Source organism: Saimiri boliviensis, chromosome 17, assembly GCF_048565385.1.
Source record: "Saimiri boliviensis isolate mSaiBol1 chromosome 17, mSaiBol1.pri, whole genome shotgun sequence".
NCBI classification, from domain to species: domain Eukaryota; kingdom Metazoa; phylum Chordata; class Mammalia; order Primates; family Cebidae; genus Saimiri; species Saimiri boliviensis.
This window is the reverse complement of record NC_133465.1, coordinates 63,106,207-63,131,478: the sequence shown is the minus strand read 5'-3', so window position 1 is coordinate 63,131,478 and position 25,272 is coordinate 63,106,207. Positions and strand designations below refer to the sequence as shown.

At 51.1% G+C, this 25,272-nt stretch overlaps 1 protein-coding gene across 2 annotated transcripts in view; it reads left to right on the top strand.

Annotated features, from left to right (window-relative positions):
- Positions 1 to 25,272, top strand: part of SDK2 (sidekick cell adhesion molecule 2) — a 317,714-nt gene that overhangs the window by 176,224 nt on the left and 116,218 nt on the right. For both annotated transcript variants that reach the window (XM_074388917.1, XM_010342476.3), the window contains exons 4-5: positions 13,017 to 13,164; positions 20,761 to 20,894. In XM_074388917.1, the coding sequence (XP_074245018.1) occupies positions 13,017 to 13,164; positions 20,761 to 20,894 (282 nt within the window). The remainder of the gene's footprint in view (positions 1 to 13,016; positions 13,165 to 20,760; positions 20,895 to 25,272) is intronic.

The window sequence follows — 25,272 nt, the reverse complement described above, 5'->3', positions numbered from 1 at the left end:
TAATAAAAAGGGTGGACTGGCCAAGCACGGTGGCTCACACCTGTAATCCCAGCACTTTGGGAGCCTGAGGCAAGCGGCTCATAAGGTCAGGAGTTCGAGAGCGACCTGGCTAACATGGTGAAAGCCCATCTCTACTAAAAATCCAAAAATTAGCCGGGAGTGATGGCGTGTGCCTGTAATCCCAGCTACTTGGGAGGCTGAGGCAGGAGAATCGTATGAACCCAGAAGGCAGAGGTTGCAATGAGCCGAGATAGCGCCACTGCACTCCAGTCTGGGCAAAAGAGTGAGACTCTGTCTCAAAAAAATAAATAAATAAAAATAAAAAGGGTGGACTTTGGAGTCAGACAGACCACATCCTTGCTTTGTCCTGGATTGCTGTGTGACCCCAGGGAAGTGACTGGACCTCTCTGAGCCTCACCCCTGCTCAGGTTCTTCATCCATAAAATGTATTAATAATAACGACCTCCTAGGCTCATTGGAAGGATTCCTTGAACTCTTATGTGCCAAAGCGCCTAGCCAGCTCTCACACAGACACCCTGTATCAGTGGGAGTGACTGCTGCAATTAATATTCTACATTATCACTTTAAGGAAGCCAGAGACACCGGCCACAGAGCAGAATAGCCTTCAGCAAACGCTGTTCCAGTCAAATGCAGCAGGCCGGCACGTTCTCTGGTGCCATCCTGCCAGCCTGGCCCTGCCCCTCCACCACCTCTCACAGTGGGATTCTTGCCCTGCTCCGATAGCCCCCTCAAAGCCCCAGGGCTCTGGGTCCTCCGGACATGATTAAGACCACGAATGTCACTGTGTTCTGCCAGGGCCATACTGTGCTGCTGCTGCTGCCACGCTGGGCACATATGGGTAAGGCCCCTGGCAAAGGAACAGGACACCTTAGAGTGGCTGAAGAAGGATCAGAGAGAGAGAGAAAAACCCAGGTTAACCTCCCCCGGCCACCGCAGCAGCTCCCTGAGACCAGCGCTGGGAGTGGCTTTGCCGGTGTGAAGCTGTTTCCTCCACAGTGCCCTAAAGTGGAAACCACAGCTGCAGCCCTTTGGACCCTAAAGCCAGGAAGTCCCAGATGTCCCAGAAAGTCCTTCTGGCCCTCTAGAAGAATGCAGTTCCTGACAAGCTAAAGCAGGTTTCACCTAGCCAGGATGGGAAGCAGCGAAGCGTACCTCCCCCATTCCTGCCCCTGCTGGACACGCTGGTCTCACCCCAGGGTCCTCCCTCTCTAGCTGAAAAATCCCCTGTTCCAGCCCCACTTCCCTGGGATTCAGGGTAAACACAGCACTTGGCAAAACCGTTCTCACTCATAACTGTGCTTGTCCAGAGGGTCGCTGCTCTGGGAAGGGCACAGTGGTTCTCGTCCCAGCCTACAGAGTACAAGTCCCATCTCCATGCTACGGATGAGGAAACCGAGGCTGGGAGGGGTGACACTACCTGTCTAAGTCACACAGTGAGGAAAAACCGGGATTTGAACCTGTGACTGCCTGATTCCAGAACAGCCCTACTCCGCTGCTTGAGGACGAGAAGAGACCCATCCAAATTGGGTGTGTGGGAGGAGGGTGAGAGTGAGCTGCTGGGGTCAGAGTTCAGATAGAATCAGGGACAGCCCACGGCAGTAATAATCCAAGTCCAAACAGCTCTACAGACACACGCGGTCTCCCGCCTAGGGTGAATGTCCAGTGGGTGGGGTGGAGTGGGTTCTACCAGTCACATAGCTTTCCTTGCTGTCAGCAGGGTGAGCCAGTGAAAAACGCCTACGCAGAGCTCCAGGGTACTTCTGTGTGCCAGACCATGGGCGTCTTGGGGATGGAAGTCCAAAAGCGTGGATTCTAGCCCCAGCCGAGGCGCTGACTAGCTTGGGACTTTAGGCCCCTCTGTTCCCCTCTCTGGGCCTCAGTTTTCCCATCTGTAAAATGAGATCCATTTCAGTTCAGATGTTAATAAGGTTAAAGTGACCTTCAGGGTCATGACCCATGGGACCCAGCCTGGAAAGAACTGCCCCCCACAAAGAAGCCCAGAGCCACCCCATCCCTGATGCAGAGCCTGAGCGGGGGCGGGTCCTCAGAGCCTCCAGAACAGTCCATTCTCTGTGCCATTGTGTAAATCGCTTTCTTTTGTTGGCTTCCAGGACAGGGCTGAGAAGTTAGAAGGCAAATCATTTGAGGAACGTAAGACGGGCAAACTGGGGCTGAGAGAGGTTGCAGAATAACCCACAGTTTCAGTTCCACTGCTTGTGGTTCCACCTTCCACCTTCTTCTGCCTGTTAGGGTGTGGCCACAGCCTCCGCTGTAGCCCTGGGTTTAAATCCAGACTCACCTCCCACAGGCTTATGTGACCGTAGGCAAGTTCTTCCTCTGTGCTTTTGGTTTTCATTGTTTATGTAAAAAGAGATGCTGCTGGCTGGGTGCAGCTACTCACGCCTGTAATCCCAGCACTTTGGGAGGCCGAGGCAGGCAGATCACGAGGTCAGGAGTTCGAGACCAGCCTGACCAACATGGTGAAAACCCATCTCTAGTAAAAATACAAAAATTAGCCAGGCGTGCTGGTGTGTACCTGTAATCCCAGCTACTGAGGCAGCTGAGGCAGTAGAATTGCTTGAACCTGGGAGGCAGAGGTTGCAGTGAGCTGAGATCACACCATTGCACTCCAGCCTGGGCGAGAGAGTGAGACTCCATCTCAACAAAGAAAAGAAGGATGCTTCTTCATAGCATCCTTTTACCTATTTACCTGAGTGGTTGAAAGGATTCACAAATCAATGCACACAAACCATTGCACCTGTTTCCCAGCCTGGACGGCAGTCAGGGACAAATGGACTTTAGGTCAGCCAAGAAAGGAGTCCTGGAAGAAACAGCCTTCTTGATTCTCTCTACCCAAGTAGGCACATGCCTAGGCACCATCTCCACTCCTGCTCTCCAGGGCTGGGACGAGGCTGGGGCAAACCAGGCACCGGGGGTCCTCCATTTAAGGAGGTGCTCATTCTCAAGTGCTGACCTCGCACTTGCATGGCTCCAAGGGTGAGTGCCTCCTTAAATCTTCCATCCTCAGCACCTCAGTCCCCTCTCCCTACCCTCGTCCTGGGGCCCTATCAGGATTCTGCCCTTCAGGCCTGCTGCAGCTACCTGTCTGCCCATCGTCTGTCTCCTTATGCACACACGCAGATGGCACACACTTCTGCGAGGGGGCGGGGTATGGCCGCTTCTCCCAAATGTCTCCCCCCCGCCCTCCCACCCTGCTCCTTGGCTGTTCCTGCTTCCTGGGGTGAAAAGAGCTTATCCTGGGGCCCTAAGCAGCCCATGCTCCGATCATCGTGGAACGAGGCTGGCCCCCACCCAGGCACCCAGCCCCCTTCCCAAAGAGGACTATGAATTGGGTTCTAATGAGAAATTAATAAGGCAGCTGTGCTAACAACTAATGATAATGGCAAAGTCGTTAAAAAAGGATTCTTTACATGTTTTTAATTACAGTAATTAAGGGGAAGTCAATAAAACATCTCGCCCCGCTCCCCAGCCCCTTCCTGTCCCCACCCGGAGTCTCTTCTTTGTATTTTTTAAGTCACCATAAATTTCCGGCATTCGGCATGTGGGGTGAATGGCTGAAAGGGTTGGGAGAGCCTTCCAGAGGCAGCAGAGTCCCTAGAGCCAGTGTTTCACCACAGCCAGGTCCTTCTGACACCTCTGTGTTCTCACCTGGGCAAGACCTCCTGACCTCTTCCCCTGGCCCTCACCTGTGGGGCTCACACTTGGAATCATCCACTCCAACACCAAACCCCCCGCGCCCACCCGCCCACAGCAGGGCAGAGCGCCCGCCCCGTCCCGGGAAGCTGGCCAGCTTCCTTCCTACCAGGTGGCTTGGCAGCCACTCCTGCAAAAAACAATTGGAGGGAGACAAGCCCACTCTCACATGGGCTGGAGTTAATCCTAAAATGCCACCCCTAGGCCTGCTTCTCTTCATTTTCAGTTTGAGGTGTGTGTATTGAATGCAGCATGCTTAGGGACCAAGTGACAGTTCTGGATAACATCATTGTGTCCTTCTGGAGCATTCATGTCACCTGAGTATTCAGATCACTCAGGAGACAGTTATCATTGCTGCACACCCCCCTATGCCAAGCAGGGTTCCAGGCAGTGGAGACATAACGAGACACACATATCTCTGCCCTCGAAGAAAGCAGCAAGAGAAACAAAAGTTAAAAGGTGAATATAATATTTTGGTTATAAATAAGGCCCATGACAAAAACGAAAGTGTGCTAAGGAGAAATGAAACTGGGCGAGAGGCTTGGAGGATGGGGCAGGGGTCTTACTTGATATGATGGTAGAGGGTGGCCATTGGGGGTGTGACATTGAATAGAGTCTCAAAGGAAGGTGGGTGAGGGTGAACCATGCAGACAGAGCAGGAGGCCATTCCAGGTCGGAACAGCAGGTGTAAAAGCCCAGAGGTGGGTGTGGGTGTTTGAGGCCAGGGAGCTAAAGTGGAGTGGGAAAGCAGAAAGTGGAAGATGATAGGCTGGGAGCTGGGACCCTGGGGACGGATCCCAGCATTCTAAGCTGTAGTCAGCGCTTTGTATCTGTATTAGTCTGTTCTCAAACTGCTAATTAAGACATACCCTAGACTAAGTAATTTATAAGGAAAGAGGTTTAATTGACTCACAGCTCCACATGGCTAGGAAGGCCTCACCATCATGGTGAGTGAGGAACTGAGTCACGTCTTACATGGTGACACAAAAGGGCTCGTGCAGGGGAATTTCCATTTATAAAACCATCACATCTCATAAGAACTCACTCACTACCACGAGAACGGTATGGGGGAACCACCCCCATGATTCAATCACCTCCACCTGGTCCTGCCCTTAGCCCATGGAGATTACTACAATCCAAGGTGAGATTTGGGTGGGGACACAGCCCAATCATATCAGGATGCTTCTCAGAATGAGAGAGAAGTCGGGGTAGTGGTGGGGGGCAGAGGCAGGAGGTGATCTGGAGTGAGAAGCTTCTTTTCCATGATAAACAACACATAAAACCAACAAAGTACTATTCCTTGCCCACCAAGTTGGCAGAGAACATAGTCTTACAGCACCAAGTGTTAATGGAACCACACGTGGCTGCCAGGGTTAAATAGGTAAATGGATACCAGTTGGGGGTTATGCAAATGGTATTAGAAAAATGAATGTGTGTCTAACCCCACAACCTGCAACTCCATTTCTAGACGCATACCCTAGAGATTCTCTTAGCCATGTGTGAGGCTAATCTTGGCAGGACAGCAAAGCACCAAAAACAAACCAAGTGTGAGCCATGCAATTCCATGTAGCCATGTCAATGGCTCAATGAAGGGCCAGGACCGGGATGGAGCCAAAAAAAAAAAAAATGTTGAACAAAAATGCACATCACAGAAGACTATGTACAGAATAATCCCAGGTGCAAAACGTTTAAAAACAGAATACATTGACCACAAATTGTCTAGGGTTGCATCTCTAGGTAAGGAAACGTGAAAGGAAAGCAAAGACACAGGGCTTCAGTATTCAGGAGAAAAATCATGGGAGGGGACGGTGCGGAGAGAGCCGGGGAAGGGGAAAGGCATCGTTAGTGTTCTCGGCCTTCAGCTGGGAGGTAGGTGCAGGAGTGTTTATTTTTATTCCTCTTTAAACTCTCTATATAATTATATCTGCTCTTTTGTACGTATGACATCTTTCATGATTTTAAAATGTTTTTTAAACTCAACACATGAAAGCAAGAAATACATTGTGAAGTGGAATGCACGCTTTACAAGGCCTTTGAAGACATGACAAATTTTTCGGGCACCTTCAACTGTGCCCCAGGCCCGCACTTCTTTGCTCTTGGAGGAGTTTCTTAGGAATGTTGGATCCGCCCTGCAGGGCATAACACGGCCTATTAGCAAACATGTACCTCGGAAAGCCAGGGTGGCAAGCCCTTAACTGTTTCTGCCATAGTGTGGATGAGCTTTCCCAGGGGATCCTGGGCCCTCAGCCTCTGTCATCACCGTCATCGTCTCCACCCTCCCTTCTTGCCTCTGCCTGCACCCCTGCCCTGGCTGGCTGGACAGAGCCCCTCTTAGCAGCCTTTGGTGCTGTAGTTCAGTGTACGAATGGCTGTGTAGGTGGGGCAAACACACACACGTACGTACTTACATGTAGATACAGACACCCACGGCCCGCTCGGCAAGGATCTCCCTGGACAGACCCAAGAAGTCCATTTGACAAGTGCAGTGCAGAGGCTGAGGGCCTTGGGGCCTGGGAGCCACAGTGAGGGCGGAGGATCGTGGAGGGGAGGAGAGGAGGAGGGGAGCAACCGCAGAACCTGGCCCAGGCCCACTGCGCCCTCCCTGCTTCCATCCATCCCACCGTACAAACGAGGTACATACGTACAACCATCCTCCCACCACACAGACATACATGCATGAAACATGAGCATACGGCATTTGTCACCATACAGGCACATACGTGTAAACATGCATACATACAGCCACCCATCTCACACACATACATGCATACATATATACAACCATCATCCCGCCACACACGCATCCATGTGTGTAAGCATGCATTCATACATGTAAACATGCATCTGTCTACACATGCATATATAAACCATCCCACCAAATAAATGCATATATAGACATCCCACCATAAATAAATGCATATATGTAAACGTGCATGAATACGACTACCTATTCCACCACTCGAACATATGTACATGCATACATACATACAACCATCCATCCTACCACATGCACACATGCACATAAACATATATACAACCATGCATCCCACCATACATACATGTAAACATGCATGCATAAACTTGTGCATCCCACCAGGCAAACATACATGCCTACATGTAAACATACATGCATACAACCATCCATCCCACCATAGACGCTTGTACATACATCCATCCCATCCACTATACATGTGCACATAAACATGCAACTATACATCCCACCAAACATGCATGCATCTGCAAATGTGTATATACAACCATCCCATCTCACCATACATGCACACGTGGGTGTAAACATGTAACATAAGCAGCCATCTATCATACAAACATACTGCACACATGCAAACATACATGCAACCATTTATCCCACCACATCTGCATACATGCATGTAAATATGCATGCATATGTAACCGTCTCAATAATACATGCATACATGTAAGCCCATATACACACAACCATCCATCCCACCATACAACCATGTACATACATACAAACATAGCTACATACAACCATCCATCCCCCACATAACCATACATGCATGCATGCAAACACATACAATCATCCCTCCTGGCATCCAAACATATAGACATACATGTAAGCATCTATACATACAACAGCCATACCACCATACATACATACAACCATCATTCCTCTGCCCTTCCTCCATTCATCCACCCAGCCCTCTGTCTGTTCTTCCATTCCTTCCTCCGTCCACCCATTCACCCATACAACCCTCCATCCCTCCATCCATCTATCCCTCCATCTATTCATCCTTCCATCCATCCATCCATCCCTCCATCCATCCCTCCATCCCTCCATCCATCCATCCCTCCATCCATCCATCCATCCCTCCATCCATCCATCCATTCACAAATCCATGGCCCTGCCCCACTGGCCTTCTTTTATTTCCTCTGTGAACCCCTTCTCTCCGACCTCTGAGCCTTCACACACATCCCCTCCCATTCCTATATACACCCCTAGCAGATACCTACTCAGCTTAACAAAAGCTTCACCTATCTCCCAGTCTAAAGTAGGTCCTCCTGCTATTCGTCTCATAAAGAATCGCATTCAAGTTGTCACAGACATCGGGTTGATTTACTTGTGCCTATCTCCCTGACCAGACTGGAAGCTCCTAGAGGGCAGGCACTAGGTCTTCCCTCAGTGCCTACCCCAGAGCCCACCTGGCCCACAGTAGGGGCTCCATCAGGACCTGGTGAATGCTGGCATTGAGTGAATTTAGAACCTACTGTGTGCAGGGCGCAGGCCCAGAGGTCTTGTAGGGATTTGCTTCTGAATGTGACTGCCTCTCAAGGCTTAGCATCTATACAAGAGATAAAGAATGTGCATGCAGGATTGCAATGCAGGACATGACTCAGGAAGGAGGCAGGGAAGATGGCACGGGGAGGGCCAGGGTGAATGTGGGGTGGGCCTGGCCCTCAGTGCTCGGTTGCATAAGCCACTCCATCTCCATGAGCCTTCATTTCCTCACCGGCGAAATGGAGCTAATAAAACTAGAGAGGAGAAAGAAACACTATTACCATAAAATTGCTTTAAATTGTTCAGATATATCTTCTGAGTTCTGTGAAAAGTTTTTTTAAGTGGATAAAATTATTTTAAGAACTGAAATCAATGTGATTCATTGATGTAATTTTTTTATAGACAGAGCCAAGTAATGGAAATTAATAAACAACTAAAAATGTATATTTATTTAAATTGAGCTTGTCATATTATTGTAAGGATTAAATGAGATAATGCATGGAAAATCTACCTAGAAAGAAATTTGGGGTAGGGTAAGTGCTCAGTTGCTCTGTTTTTAAATTCTATTTGAATGGTTTGGGGTAATCTTCATTGAGGAGGTGATGTTTAAACTAAACTGTGAAAAATGTGTAGGCTTCCAATATTTTAACACTACAAATATTAGATACAATTTTTAACACTTTTATATACTCTTCTAGTTTCTATGGCTATGTAACAAATTACCCTGAAACATAATGGTATGCTGCAATCATTTATCATGTTCACGGGTCCTGTGACTCTAGAATCTGGACAGAGAATAGCAAAGGCAGCTTGACTCTATTCTACGATGACTGAGGCCTCAGCTGAGGCTCAGTCTGGGGCTAAATGATGGGGCTGAAGTCCTCTCAGGGCTCAAATGTTTGTTCACATGTCCAGCATTGATGCTGGCTATCATCTGAGGACCTCAGTTCCTCTCCATGAAGGCTTATCCCACATCTGCTTTGGCTAGATTGGGCTTCCTCACAACATGGTGGCTGGATTCCAAGGGCTAGTATGGAGAGTGAGAGCCAGGTAGCAGCTGTATCCTTTTGATGACCGAGTCTCAAAAGTCACATAGCATTACTTTCTACACATCCTATTGGTCAAATAGTCACAAACTCCTTAGATTTAAGGGGAAGGGACCTATGCCCCATCTGTCAATGAGAGGAATGTCCATCATACTGTAAAAAGAGCATGTGAACAGTTGCAAAATATTGATGCAGCCATACTTAGAGAGACACAGCCTGACATACACATATCATCTCATGAAATAGTACAACCTTGAGGAAGGAGCCCTTCTTAACTCTATTTTACAGAAGAGGAAATAAAGGCTTGATAAAGTTAAAAGTTTTGCCCTGGCTGGGCACAGTGGCTTATACCTGTAATCCCAGTGCTTTGGGAGACGTGGGTGAGAGGATTGCCCAGAGTTCATGACCAGCCTGGGCAGCATAATGAGACTATGTCTCTACAGAAAAAAAAAACAAAAACAAAAACAAAAAGAAAAAGAAAGTTTACCCAACGTTATGGCTAATGAGTGACAGAGCTAGGATTTGAAGTCAGGTCTAAAAAACTCCAAAGCTATTACCATTACACACACTGCCTACCAAGTGTCGGACAAGGATGGCACAGCGGATTCGATCTGTTGAAACACTTAATTGACTACATCTTTCCAGGATGTTGCATAATCATGGTGCCTTGGTGACTCTCGGCTTGCTCTAGTGGCATTCCAGGCAGTGGCCCAACCCAAATACCGGCCATAGGGTGGGAGGTGGCAGGACATAGTATGGGCATTAAGGCAAGAAAGGTTGGCTGGGGTCAGGTTAGGGAAGAACCTTAAGTCCAGGCTAGGGAATTTAGACTTTCCTAGGGTAGTGAGGAGTTCCCAAAGGCTCTGAGAAGGTCAGAAAAACTAATCAAGAACAGTGTGTAAGACCGGGCACAGTGGCTCACACCTGTAATCCCAGCACATTGGGAGGCCAAGGTGAGCGGATCACCTGAGTTTGGGAGTTCGAGACCAGCCTGACCAACATGGAGAAACCCCGTCTCTACCAAAAAATACAAACTTAGCCAGGCATGGTAGCACATGCCTGTAATTTCAGCTACTCAGGAAGCTGAGGCAGGAGAATCGCTTGAATATGGGAGGTGGAGGTTGCAGTGAGCTGAGATCACGCCATTGCACTCCAGCTTGGGCAACAAGAGTGAAAATCTGTCTCAAAAAAAAAAAAAAAAAAAAAAAAAAATCAGTGTCTGAGATGGACAGGAGGAGATCTGGTTGTGGGAGACATACTTGGGGTCTGTGCCGCTGGAGTAAGGGGCCGACCCATTGGCAAGGCCGGATGGACCAGAGGGTTCTTGGTATAAAATGGTAACGTCCCAGAGGAAGAGCTGAAAGACAGTGGGGGCAGGGAAGGGAAACGCCACCAAAGCCTCCAGGCGTTTGAGCTTAGGTAATTGGGTTTGCAGGGCATGAAGGCAGATTTTAACAGAACTAAGGATGTAAGGAGAGCTTGGCAAGGAGGTGACCGAAGGCCTTCCTCGGAGAAATGCCCAACAGACTGTTGGAAATTGAATCTCAGAGCTCAGGGCAGAGCCAGAGCAGAAGGCGCAAGCGTCATTTGCGGGGAGATTGTAGTCAAACCGTTAGGTCAGGTGAAGCCACCACGGGGTCAGCGTGGCTGGAAGGAGAATCAAGACTAGGGTTTGGAAAACGAACTGTAGGCCCGCATTCTCAAACAATTGTTCGGCAGAATCTGCCAACCAAGAGAGTGAATCAGGTGCTCAGAGAGCCAGAGGGATTGAAGCAGGGCCTTCCCATGCCCCGGGGGATGCCTGGGAGGGAGGGAGAGAGAGTGGGGACCACCTTTGTGAGTTTGCCAAGTCTCAGGAGATTCTAAGAGCCACCCAACTCAGCTTTGGCTCGTGTCGGAACTGCCTGAGCAGCTTTAGAAAGACTCAGGTCCGGTCTGGGCTCAGTGGCTCACACCTGTAATTCCAACACTTCGGGAGCCCCACCAGCCTAGGCAACACAGCAAGACCTTGTTTCTATTAAAAATAAAATTATCCAGGCGTGGTGGTACACACCTGTAGTCCCAGCTACTAAGGAGGCTACAGTGGGAGGATTGCTCGAGCCCGAGAGTTCAAGGCTGCAGTGAGCCATGATCACTCCACTGTACTCCAGCCTGAATGATACAGCAAGACCTTGTCTCTAAAATAATAATAATAAAGAAATACTGAGGTCAGGGTTCCACACACCCCAAAAGATTCTCATCTCTGGGAATATTAAAGGCTCCTCAAGTATTCTAAGGTACAGCCAGGTTGGAGAACTCCTGGTGGAGGGAAAGGAAGAAGAGTCAGTGGTCTTAGAGGAGCTGAGAAATAACAGCTGATGCCGTAGGAGGGGCCCGGGCAGCTTAGGATGCAGTCCCCTTGGTTAAGAAGGGGTCTGTTTGGCGATGGGGAAACAAAGGCTGTAAGTGGGCAGTGTGAAACCTTTATGTGCATAGGAATTCTCTGCACAGGGCAACGCACATTCTAGCGATGGCTTAGAAAATGGGGTGATGTAGGCCGGGCGCAGTGGCTCACACCTATAATCCCAGCACTTTGAGAAGCTGAGACAGGCAGATCACTTGAAATCAGAAGTTCGAGACCAGCCTGACCAACATGGTGAAACCCCATCTCTACTACAAATACAAGAATTTGCCAGGTGTGGTGGCAGGTCCTTGTAATCTCAGCTACTCAGGAGGCTGAGGCAGGAGAATCACTCAAACCTGGGAGGCGGAGGTTGCCGTGAGCCAAGATCACACCATTGCACTCCAGCCTGGTGACAGAATGAGACTTCATCTCAAAAAAGAAAAGAAAAGAGAACAGGGTGCTGTGGGAGGTCTCGCATTCCCAGACTCCTCACCAGTGAAATCAGAAGCTTTGGGGGTGAGGTTCCCATCAGCATTTTTTAACTCTACACGCCGTCAAGTTTGGGACATATCATAGGCTCCGCACAGTTGAACACACTTTGCCAGGCGTCTTGCTGAAATGCTGCTTCTGATCCAGCAGGTCTTGGGGGGGGGCTGAGACGCTGCATCTCTGACAGGTGCCCAGGTGTGGTGCCCAGGCAGCTGCCCATGGGCCACACTGGAAGTAGTGAGGATGTCCATTAATTTTCGAGGGCGTGGTAGATGCACAAATACCCCTTCCCAAACCTTATCTCCAAGCCTCTGTGTGGGAATTAGTCTCCCCACCGCCTCGTCCCGCCCCGGCAGGCAGGCTGGAGAGTCTCCTCTCCACATCTCCTCTGCTCTCCGCTTCCCTCCTGGCTGACAGAGCCAGGATAAATGTTCCCCTCCTTATCTGCCAAGGGGGTGGCATGTTATAAAAGAGCAATATGGTGTTTATGTTCACACATACACACAAACTCACACACTACACACCCAAGGCGCAGGAGGGAAACGCTGTCTGCGCCCGTTTGCAAGCATCTAAGACCCCATTCTCTCTGCATGCCCACCCTTCTCTCCCTGAAGGGGCACAGGAACCCGCCCTTCACCTCCGGCCGGAACCCCCGCTGTGCTGAAAGCCACGCTGTAGGGAGGGGAGGAGAAGCTGTGCAGCCTGACTCCAGGGTTTGAGGTCCAAGTTCAAATTCTGACTGTCTCTTCCTAGCTAGGTGACCTTGGACAAGTCAACTAACCTCTCTGAGCCCATTGGAGCAGATTTTTCCATTGTAAAACTTGTGAAACGATGACCAACCTCTCATGGCGGCTGAATGAGTTGGCTGATGGAAGGATATAGGGTTATGAATGGAGACAGTAACAGAAGGCAGGGTGCCAGTGATGAGGCGGAGAACGGGGCAGCAAGGTGATGTGGGTGGCCCAAGCAGGGTGTCCTCCTTCCCCATGGTCACCCTGTCTGCCCTGAATTTTCTGTCCATGGCCACCACTTCCAACCGGCAAGCTGGGCAGTCTCTGAGGCTGACCTCCGGTCCCTCATTCTACTCCCGTTGTCCCGGCTGCAGACATGGGGAGCTTTGAAGAGGGGGAGAAGCACCAGAGCGTCTCCCACGGAGAAGCAGCTGTCATCCGCGCCCCACGCATCGCCAGCTTTCCCCAGCCGCAGGTGACCTGGTTCCGGGATGGCCGCAAGATCCCACCCAGCAGCCGCATGTGAGTGCACCGCTCTGGGGGGACGGGAAGGGAGGGGGCCCTGGGGAAGGAGGTTTGAGGCCAGAAGATGTTTCCTGAATGGGAGGAGGGCCTTTGTGCAGAAGCTCCTTTCAGCTCTTCTGGGACACAGCCAAGGAGGGGACCTCCCAGGGGCTTTCTTGGGATGCACATGCAGGGACTTGGGACCATTGAAACCCACGCTCGGTCCCCTTCCTGGGGAATCCCAGGGTGTTGCCTCCACTGTCAGCTGGAGCATAAATCTGCCTTTCAGAGTACTTAAAAAACCCAAACAGGCACATACGAAGGCACTGTCACCGTGGTTACAGGCCCAGGACTCAGGCCAGCAGTGCCAGGGGACATTGGAGAGGCTGGCGTCTCCTGGGCAGCTGGGCAGCCCTGGACGTGTCTGTTGGCAGGGTTTAACTGGTGTGTGAGGGCTGTGTGTGTCTTGGCTGCAAGGCGGAGGTATGGCCAGGGCAGCCCCAGGGAGAGAAACACATAGACCTCTCAGTGTTCACAAGGGTGTCTCTGTGTCCCCGGGGGTTGGCTGGGGCATCCCAGCATGTGGGCAGGAGCCATGGAGCCAACACCCCCCACCTCCGCAAAAGGCAAGCAGCAAAGCATTTCCTCCCGAAATACACCCATCTCCCCACCCTCCTGAGCCTCCCGAGCGTCTGGAGCCAGCCAGGGATTTCCTCTTTCCAATCCAGCTCTCCCCTGCTTCCAGAAGACCACCTTCTGATCTACTCAGGCTGCGTGTACAGAGGACCGAGCCTGTCCTGGTCTCTATAGAGAGTGGAGGAATAGATGGACAGTTTCTGCCTTTGGAGAACATTAAGTCTAGTTAGGGGAAGCATAGTAACTATGACAATAATAATAATATCACCATCACTGGCCGGATGCGGTGGCTCACGCCTGTAACCCCAGCACTTAGGGAGGCTGAGGTGGGCTGATCACTTGAAGTTAGGAGTTGATACCAACTTCCGCAACATGGCAAAACCCTGTCTCTACTAAAAATACAAAATTTAGCTGGGCACTGTGGCAGACTCTATAATCCCAGCTTCTCGGGAGGCTGAGGCAGGACAATCGCTTGAACCTGGGAGTCGGAGGTTGTAGTGAACCAAGATCAGGCCACTGCATTCCAGCCTCCAGCCTCCAGACAGAACCAGACTCCATCTCAAGTAATAATAGTAATGACAAGATCACCATCATCATCACAGCAGCTGCCGTTTATTGAGTGGCTGCTATGTGCTGAGGACTGAGCTAAGCACACAACACATCCCCTCTCCTCCCAGACAGCCAGGCTCTGTGAGGAAGAACATGCTCTCAATCTCATTCTCCTTCCTGGCCCTGGAGCACCTGCTGAAAGGAGGCATTGCTGAATGAATGACCCTCACAACCACCCAGCGAGATGCTGGGTTTCTCCCCCATTTTACAGACAATCCAGTGAAGTTCCCAAAAGTTTAACTACTTTGCCAAATCTCACACCGCTGGTAAATGGTGAATTTGCATCCAGCCCTGCCAACTCCAGAGTCAGGTTCTTTCATTCTTGTCTTATGTGAAAAGTGCCTGAGAACAGACACACAGACACAATGAAAAGATTGCGTTTGTGGGAACAAGTCCTGCGGAGTATCTCACCCTAGCTACCTGTTGAAATCATTTGGGAATTTAAGGATACAGTCATGTGTCACGTGATGACAGAGATACATTCTGAGAAATGTGTCATTAGGCAATTTCTGTGTTGTGTGAACACAAACCTAGATGGTGCAGACTACTACACACCTACGACATATAGGCTGTATGGTGTAGTCAGCTGCCCCTGGGTTATAGACCCGTACAGCCTGTTACTGTACTGTAGGCAATTGTAACACAATGGTACGTATTCGTGTATCTAAACATATCTAAATATAGTAAAGGTACCATAAAAATATGGTATAAAAGATTTTTTTAATGGCCCACCTGTATAGAGCAGTTTCATTATAATCTTATGGGACCAGCATCATATATGTGGTCTGGTTTTGACTGAAATGTTATGCAGTACATGACTGTGTATTGATCCTTGGTTCCTATCCTAAGATTCTCTGACTTAATTGAAATGGGATGGAATTTGAGCATCAGAATTTATAAAAGCTCCCCAGGTGGTTCTAATGTGAAGCCAGGGTTAAGAACCACCATCCTAGTATGTATCAGCTATCCACAGCCACAGCCACGCTGCGTAACGAAACAACTCAGTGGGCCAGGCACCAAGGCTCATGCCTGTAATCCCAGCATTTTGAGAGCCCAAGGTGGCAAGATCACCTGAGGTCAGGAGTTCGAGACCAGCCTGGCCAACCTGGGGAAATCTTGTCTCTATTAAAAACACAAAATTAGCCAGGCATGGTGGCGCACACCTGGAGTCCCAGCTACTCAGGAGTCTGAGACAGGAGAATCGCTGAACACAGGAGGCAGAGGCTACAGTGAGTCAATATCACACCACTGCACTCCAGCCTGGGCAAGGCAACAAGAGCGAGACTTCATCTCAAAAATAAAGAAATAAATGAATGAACCACTCAGTGGCTTAGAACAATACACAATACACATTTCTGTTTCTTGTGAGTCTACAGTCCGGTGATTTAGGCTGGGCTTAGCCGGGCAGTTCTTCTGGCCTTGGCTAGGCTCTCTCACTTGTCTGGGACTGGCTGACTTGTTTGGGTGACTGGGGTGACTTGCCTGTGCTGCACATGCATCCTCCTGCCTCCCAGCCCTAGCACGTGTTCCTGGCAATTGCAGAGGAGCAGGGGAGGAAGCAGGAACATATACTTTTCCAGCTTCTGCTAATATCGCATGGGCCAAAGCAAGAGCATGGCAGAACTCAAAATCAAGATGCAGGAAAATTGACTCTGTTTCTTGAGCAATCAAACCTGCGAAGTCACAGGACAAAGAGTTTGGATACAGAGCAGGGTGAAGAATTGGAGTGGCACCCCAGGTTAACAGGGGGCTCATGCTGTGTGAGCCAGAGTGTGCCCTCTTAGGCCTAACTTATGTTCCATAAAACCAGCAGAGAATGGTTCTTAGCATGGATGTTGAGATTATGCTGTGGAAGGGGAACGCTCTCCACACAGGTGTTGGGACACATAGAGAAGCCCCAGCCTCATCCCAGCTCCCTTTCTGAGGTTATTTCCCATGGACTATTGGGAGCCAATCAATTGGTAGCAGCTGTGTGGAACGCTGTGTTAAGAAAGATTCTGAGGTCCCATCCGGACTCATGAGATTGAATATTACAATTGATTAGCAATGTCTGCCATGGCTGTGTGAGGGGTGTGCTGGCATTTTCCTACTAGATTTGTTGTGGGGGATGAAACCTACTCCCGTCACCCCTTTCCTAACACCTCTCCACCTCCTTTTCTCACTCCCAGCCTCTGCCCTCATCTTCTTTTCATTCCCACAGTGGCATCAGGACAGAACACCCTGGCCTGTGCACACACGTACACCTCCTTGGTCACACATGCCCCCAGCCCCTGCACACTACCACAGCATTCCTACCAACTACATGATAGAACACCGTGGTGATTTTATCCTGGCAATTACAGCAAATTAATATTCATAAGTGAACAAAAAGGGTCCCTGGCAGCAAATTCCCTCGTGTCTGTGTGTCAGAGATACATATCTGATGAGCGCTATCTGCCAGAGGGGTGTGCAGGGCACAGAAAGCGCCGCTATCTACAGAGAGCTGCTCTCACTGGTGGGGCAGGAACAAGGATTAGCACCACCTCACCCATGCCCCGGTGCTCAGTGTTGAAAAGGAGACAAGATTCCTCATAAAGATGCATGCTGGGGGCTTTAGACACATTCTAGGATAATTTATTTCATTCATAATTAAATTATCAGTGGGGGCCCCAGGGAGCTGAGAAAAAGGGCCTGGCTTGGTAGAAGCAATGGGTGGAAGGGAGCACAGGGCTGGGCCAGTCAGAGCCATAGCAAAAGCCTCCATTGAAACCAGGGGGTGTGGCTGAAAAATATAATCCAGCCCCTGCACTAGAGTTGAGTTCTGCTGTCTGTGTCCTCCAAGAATTCTTCCTCTAGCTTCTTTCTGCATGGGTTGCTTCTGAGGTGCAGTGCCACAGGTTAGAAACCCTGCTGGGTGCCAGGAAGAGCACCCAGGACGGTACAGCACAGTACAGCATCATCCCAGGAATGCCTGTCAAGCAGATGGCTACTCTGGAGAGAGCGCAAGCCCAGGGACCTTCCTTCACTGCCTGCTGGGGGCGGCAGAGAGGGCAAGTCAAAAGGCATCTCGGCCTCCTGCTCCACTCTGCGTTTAAGACTTGAACTCTGGCCCCGGGTCCCAGTCCAGGGTGCTTCCCTCCAGGCACCAGTTAAAGCAGTGCCAGCTGCAACCGCAGATAGAGCCCCACATCTCAGTGACGTCACAGCATAGAAGTAGATTTCTTGCCCATTGTTTTGTTTTGGTTTTGGTTTTGGCTTTTTTGTGGCAGAGTTTCACTCTTGTTGCCCAGGCTGGAGTGCAATGACGTGATCTCAGCTCACTGCAACCTCTGCCTCCTGGGTTCAAGCAATTCTCCTGCCACAGCCTCCAGTAGCTGGGATTACAGGCATGCAGCATCACCAGGCTAATTTTGTGTTTTTAGTAGACATGGGGTTTCACCATGTTGGTCAGGCTGGTCTTGAACTCCTGACCTCAGGTGATCTAGCACCTCAGCCTCCCAAAGTGCCAGGATTACAGGCATGAGCCACCGTGCCCATCCCCCTATAAAGTCCTACCATGATGAGAGGCATGCTCTCTTCCACATAGTCATTCAGGGGCCCTGCTGACATGGGCTTTGCCTTCATCAGCACACAGCCTTCCAAGTTATCCTGCTCTGCCAGAGAGAAAGGGGGCGGACATGAGGATTTTGTAGGAGGTGCTGCTGGTCCAAGCCTAGCAGCGGTGTTCCTCCCTTCCTCCATATCCCCCTAGTTCAGCCTCACTGCCCCACCTGGATGCAAGCAGAGATGCAAAGCCTGTCTCTGCCTTTCCAGCCACTGCAGTCCATGACACAAGGGGAGCCTGAGACTAGGTGGGCAGCGGCCATCTCTGCCATCTTGATATGCATGCTACCTAGGACAGACTGTGTCAGGCATGGCACTCTTGACATCTGGGCTCCGACCCCTCATCCCTGTGAGGGCTTTCCTGTGCATTGTAGGATGCGTCCTTAACGACATCCCATCCTTGACCGGGATGTTAGTAGCACTCCCAGAGCTGGCAACTAAAAGTTGCCCAGACATTGTCATCCGTGGAGGGCAAAGTCAGCCCTGGTTGAGAACCACTGACCCAGAAAGGCTGATCATGATAATAGACAAAATACAGTAAAAGGAGCCTTTCTGGTCAAGAAAGAGAAGAAACTGGAGGTGGGAGCCTTCTTGGAGACCGAAAGAGTCCTGAGAGAGTGGGTGACCTGGAAAGTGGGCCGAGCTGAGCCCGGTGTGCCCACTGGAGGCTTCCTTGAACCTGCCTCTGTGGCAGTCATGGATGTGCCATGGCTGGAGTAGCTGGGCCTGCATGGTCCCAGTGCGTGGTGCTCATGAGAGTCCTCAGCCCTGAAGCTGGCCGTGTGCCGGTCTGCGGTGTGGGAAGAGACAGGTGAGGGTTGCAGGCCTCTCGTGGACCTAATGAGGAAAGAACCGAAGCATCAACAGGAATCAGAATCCCTCAGCCTCTGGGCTAGAAGAAATCCTACAGAACACCTGTTCCACACTTGCACAGAAGAGGAAACTGAGGCCCAGCAAGGAGGAAGCTGCATGCCCTTCATTCTAGAGCTCAGCCCCTGCCCCAACCAGAGCCCTACACGGGGAGGACCCTTCCTCCAACCCTCAGCCACCCTCACATGCCACACCAAAGGACAAGCCCCTGCAGGAAGCTCCCAGGTGGGAAAATGACCCCTATCCCTGTCTTATTTTGTGCTTTTGAAATATTTTTGCCTGGCTTTGGTCCCGCCTCCTAGTGCCTCATTAGCTAGAGGTTAAAAGAGATCTCCAGGAAAAAAAAAAAAAGGGGGACATCATTAGGGTACCCAGGAATTGCGGGCAGGAGGGCTTGGCTTCCTGCTTCCCAGAGCTACGCCAAGGGTGTGATTCTCAGCATGTGAAGCACCAAAGCCAGGAGAGAGGGGTCAAAAACCAGCGCAGCCAGGCTGGGAGACAGCGGGGCTGGAGAAGCGTTCCTGGGGAGGTTGATTTGAGAGCCTGTTTAAAACTCTGTAACATCCACCTAATGGGAAAATTTGAAAAGATATCAACTGGGTTTGTCCTTGTTAAACTAACATTAAGGATGTTTAACAGCTGTCTCAGGCACATCACATTAAAATCCAGAGATATACTTGACAAACTAATGGCTTTGTTTGTCATGGGGAGAATGGGTAGAGGGAGGCCGAGCCGGTGTGGGTGGCAGTCCTGGCTCCATGGCACCCACATTCCATGGGGCCTCCAGCTTCCTGCCTGGACAAGCCCATTTTCCCTGCCTGAAGACCTGGCCTGCCAAGGGGCTACAAGACGCAATCCCAGCAAAGGAAACTGGAGGGCGGCAAACAGCCCGTCACCGTACCCCAAAGCACACCAGCCTCCTTTTCCCTCCTAACCAGTCCAACTCATCCTACTCTTGGTTATGAGCTTCAAAGAGGTAGAAACTCTAGCCGGGGGCAGTGGCTCACACCTGTAATCCCAACACTTTGTGAGGCCAAGGTGGGCGGATCACCTGATGTCAGGAGTTCGAGACCAGCCTGGCCAACATAGCAAAACCCTGTTTCTACTACAAATATAAGAATTAGCTGGGTGTGGTGGCATGCACCTGAAGTCCCAGCTACTCAGTAGGCTGAGGCAGGAGAATCACTTGAACCTGGGAGGCAGAAGTTGCAGTGAGCCAAGGTCACGACATTGCACTCCAGCCTGGAAGACAAGAGTGAAATTCTATCTAAAAAAAAAAAAAGAAAGAAAGAAAAGAAAAAAAGAAGTAGAAACTGATACCCAGAAAGGGGACTAGAGGGAGACAGGACCCCCAGAAGTTGATGTTGCAGGTGACCTGTGGCCTTTGAGTCAATCAGCCCTGAACACATTTAGGATTAGGGTCAAGCCATGGATTCTGGAATAGCCCCGCTCATTTCTAAACTCATTAGCATTCATTTGTCATTTGCTTATTCTTTCATCGTCATTCACTTATCCATGCTGAGAACATTTCTTCAGCGTCTGGATGCTGATGATGCAGGAATAACCACACACAGCCATGGAGGCTGTGACCCGGGAAAGGGCAGAATTCCCAGGGGGTACCTGGAAGCCCCTCACCCAGCCTTCGGGTAGGGGCCAGGGAAGCTTCCTTTGGGTATTCTTGACCATGAACATGCTGTCTCTGGGTCTGATTGACAGCGTCAGCACCATGTTTGGGATTATCTGCAAAGTAAATATGGCGAGATGTAGGCAGTAAGAGGTTGGAAAGATGGGTGACAGGAGGGGCTCTGGGAGGCTGAGGACAGGGAGGTACGGTCGGGCTGCCCTTTCCTACTGCCACTCCCCGGAGGTTCAGAGCCCCTCAGGCCCCTGTCAGAGGAATCCTTTCTCTCTTCCCAGAGCCATCACGCTGGAGAACACCCTTGTCATCCTGTCAACGGTGGCTCCCGACGCAGGTCGCTACTACGTGCAGGCTGTTAATGACAAGAACGGGGATAACAAGACCAGCCAGCCCATCACGCTCGCCGTGGAGAGTAAGTATGCGCAGGGCCAGGACCGATCGCAGCGGGTCATTAAATCTTGGCAATGGTGCTCCAGGGGATCATTGGGAAGATGGAGTGGCAGAGGAGGTGGGCAGGGAATCTGGAGGACAGCAGCGGGGCGGCTTCCCAAGGAGGAGGAGGCACGGCAGCGCTGGGAGCAGCTGAGTGCTAGAGCCCATCGCCATGACCTGCCTGAGATCCTTCGTCGCTAGAGAGGATGCTAGCATGACTGTTAGCAGGGCTACCGGGGACCCAGGGAGGGGTGGGGCAGAGGAAGAGGGCGTGCATACGTGAGTTGCAGCCACCTTCGGGGCCCAGATGCTGACCAGGAGGGCATGTGGGGTGATTGCAGGACTGAAGCTTGTTTTTAACAGAAATATACTAACTGCCTCTACTTGGCTGTCTCATAAAAAATGCTATCTATATTGGGCTCCAGGTGGCCCCTGCTGATGGGAACACAGGCTCTCTGCCCAGGATCCCACCTGAAAGTGCCTCTCTCCCCAGCCTCAGACACCTGCAGCTCCCTGGGCGAAAGGGACAAAGCTGTCCCTAGAACTCACCACACAGTGAGACACACATAAAAGTGTGACTCCCTCAGTGTGCTTTGGCAAAGAGACACTTGTCCTGCCGAGACTGAAGCCAGTTTTTTTGGGAGGGATGAGACGCCGGGATGTCCTTTCCAGCCTGGTTCTCCCTACGGTACAACCCCCTCCCTCCATACCCCACTCCCAAGACAGAGAAGGAGGGGTGGGACAGTCCAGGAGCAGCCCAGGCCCAAATCCCAGAGTACGTGGGGCCGGGCCGGAGCTTCCTGCAGCAGCAGCAGCTGGGCAGTCACACAAGCTGAGGAAGACAGATGTTCACCTCCCTCCACATCTGTACAACTTCTGCTCTCAAAGCAAGACTCATTTATCATCCACGGTCACGATGGTACTCACCCACCAGTGGCAAGATGAGGGTGTGGGCCAGCGTGGGGCCTTCCTATGCTCTCCTTCTGGTGCCAGCCTCTGCTGTCAGTGCCCGGGGGCTCGGGACATTGCCAGGCCTTATCATCCCCATTCCAGGGCCTTTCAAACTTCAGCAGGAACCGCTTCCCATTATCCCAAGGATCTCCTTCCCCTAATCAGTGTCCAGTCTGCCTAGAAGGGATTCTGAATGCAGGGAGGAGAGTTTCACTCTGGATACTGACCCATTAGGGTCACAAGTATATCTGGATACTGACCATCACAGCTGAAGGTGTAGCCTCTGAGGTCGAGCCAGGGTCTCAGTCAAGTCCCAGCAGCCTGGACCCCAGCCCATCCCCTGGGGCCGCTGTTTCTAGAGAAGGGAACTTAGTCATCAAAGACAGATGCTTCTCCCCAGATATCTTCTGGTGATCAGATTCCCTGGAGTCTCATGGAATCCTGTCATTTGGTAAGAGGCAATGTCAAAGATACACGAGTGTCTCATGGTCCAAGTCATCCTCCTGTGTGACTCAGTTTTCCCTGAGTCAGGACTTCCTCTCTGTTCCCCTTCTCCAGCACACAGCTCTTCTTCACAGGCATTAAACTGGGCTACTCTTCCTGGCTGACTTTGGGGGTCGTTCGCTCTCTGATCCATCCCAAACCATCCCGACCCTCCAGCTGCCCCCAGGGAGGTGGGCAGGGCCCCTCTGACCCCCTGCACCCACCCGCGCCCCACCCAGTCACCTGCCTCTCCCACCCCACCACCTCTCAGCCCCCTGCCGTCACGCACTGATTTATCCTGAATTCAGAGCAGAATCAGCTGGTTTTTAGCTAATTTCTCTTCCCACAAGTGGCTGCACTTGAAAACCCTGTTCCTCTCCCTAACACAAATCCCCAGTGCCTGCCTGCCAGCCAATTTGTGAGGAGCAATTGCTGCTGGGCCCACCACCAGCACCAGCTCCCCTCATTCCTCCCCTGGGCCTCACCCCTCCCTCTGCTCTCCCCTCCGCACCGCTTCCTCCTTCCCTCCTGGACTCCTACACCTCTTTATAGGGACCCCATGCTCTTCAGAACCAGAGAAGAAAAGATGAAGCCCAGTGACCCCAGAAGATGCCCCCTGCTCAGGGTAACCCCGGTGACCTCACCGGACTGTCACAGCTCCTGACAACCCCATGCTTGGGTGGTGACGCCGCACCCAGAGATCAGTGCGGCACTCTGTCAAAAGAAAACAAAATCTGAACCACACATGAAATTTTAAATTTTCCAGTAGCCCCATTTTTCACCAAGTAAAAGGAAATCTTTGACATTAATTTTATTGCTCTATTTTACTTAACCCAACATAACAAGGTGTTATCTTTTTAACATACAATCAACGTAAAGAATATTAATGGGATATCTTACATTGGTTTTTTTGCATACCAAGTCTTTGAAATCCTTATGTATTTTACGCTTATAGCACATCTCAATCTGGATGTTAAATTTTCATCCAAAATACGTGATCTGTATTTAGATATCACAAAATTTATAGCTGAAAAGTAGAGTCGTATGCACGAGTTGTTCCACACAAGCTTAAAAGTGTTCTAATAACTGAATTGGGGATCCATTCTTAATTAAATGTAAATTAGCTAAAATTAAATCGCATTAAATCAAAGGGGCACCAGCCACATTGCAGGCGCTCATAGGCACGTGTGGCTCATGTAGCTCATGGTCCACGTGTGGCTTGGATCACAGGGACTGGATACCCTGGCCCCTGGGCCGCTGGAGAACAGGCATCCCAGGAGAGAGGAGCGGCTCACACCACTTCTCCATCTGTAAATTGAGCCTCAGTTTCCCCATCTGTAAAGTGGTGCCTGTGGCAAAGTTGGGAGGATTAAATGAGGTGGCCCAGGCGAGTCACACGGTCTCTGAGCCTCAGTTTCCCCATCTGTAAATTGGTGCTTACGGCAAAGATGGGAGGATTAAATGAGCTGATTCAGGGAGAACGGACCATGTTAGATGTCCCTTGTCATGGCTGTTAAGCAAAGCGTCTGGGGCAGTGAGATCCAGTGTGCCCCCCCATGTGGGGGACCCGCTACACTTCCACCCAAGAGCCCACTCTGTGACAGGAGCTCACGGGGAAGACACCCCTCCTCTTTGCTCGGGCTCGCCTGTGATTTGCCCAAATAACCCACTCGGGCTGGGGTGACCTTCATTTACAGTGAATCTGCTCGAGGACCACCCCGCACTGACTTCCCAGCCCCAGCCGTGGCAGAGAGCTCAAGTGTTCTCCCACCAAGACCCCGTTCTCAGCCACCGGCTCATGGCAGGAGCTGGAAAGGACCATACTGGGAGTCCTAGAGGATCTTCCTAAGCACGAGCTGGGTATTGCAAGGGGCCTCCAAGCTGAAAACTCTTGTCTCCTAGGCCATCCTTCCCAGCTTTAAGGGCTGTCCCTGCTGGAGCTTCTGTCACGAGCATGAGTTTGCTACCTAAACCTGGTTAGGCTGTCCCCTCCCGACGCTGGCTGGTCATGGAGGAGACCTGCTGGGGGAGGGAGGCCATGTAGGAGTTAATGGCACAGGCTTGGCAGTCTGGGAAGCCTGGGCTGGTCTGGTCTCTGGACTGGTCTCCCGGGCTCAGTCCTCGTGGAGCAAGCTCGGAAGGAAAACAGATTCCCCTCTGGGCTGCTGGCCACTGAAAGGCAGCAGGTGCCACCTTCCCCATTCTGCCAGCTCCTCCTCCTTCACCACATTCTCAGTCTGAATCCCCGGCTCCAGGCTTCCAGGAACTGTCCTGCCCTCTGGACACTCCGCTCTGCTGGCCTCTCTCTCGGGGACCCCCCCATTCCCTGAGCTTCCGGCACCTGCTGCCCATGCTCCCTCCCCCCCAAATTCCTTGGCATCATCCCTTTTTCCTCCTCCCTATAAGTGAGCAAGCCCCTGCCTAGTTCTCAGCCCAGGTTGCTCCCATTCTCTCTGTTTCTCTGGCTCCCCCAAATCTCACCAGTCTCCTCTGTCTCCTGACGCGCCTGCACCCCCGCAAATGGCTGTGAGTCTCCGTCCCCAGTGGGTCCCCTGCCTTGTGCATCTCTGGACATCTCTATTCAGACATCCCACCACCACCTCCCACTCAGCAGGGTGCGGTGGCTCACTCCTGTAATCTCAGCACTTTGGGAGGCCAAGGCGGGCAGATCACTTCAGGTCAGGAGTTCAAGACCAGCCTGGCCAATATGGTGAAACCCCGTCTCTACTAAAAATACAAAAAAAAATTAGCCGGATGTGGTGGCGCATGCTTGTAATCCCAGCTACTCAGGAGGCTGAGGCAGGAGAATCACTGGAACCCAGAAGAGACAGAGGTTGCAGTGACCTGAGATTTCACCACTGCACTCCAGCCTGGGCGACAAGAGCGAAACTCTGTCTCAAAAAGGAAAGCCAAACTCTCCCCAC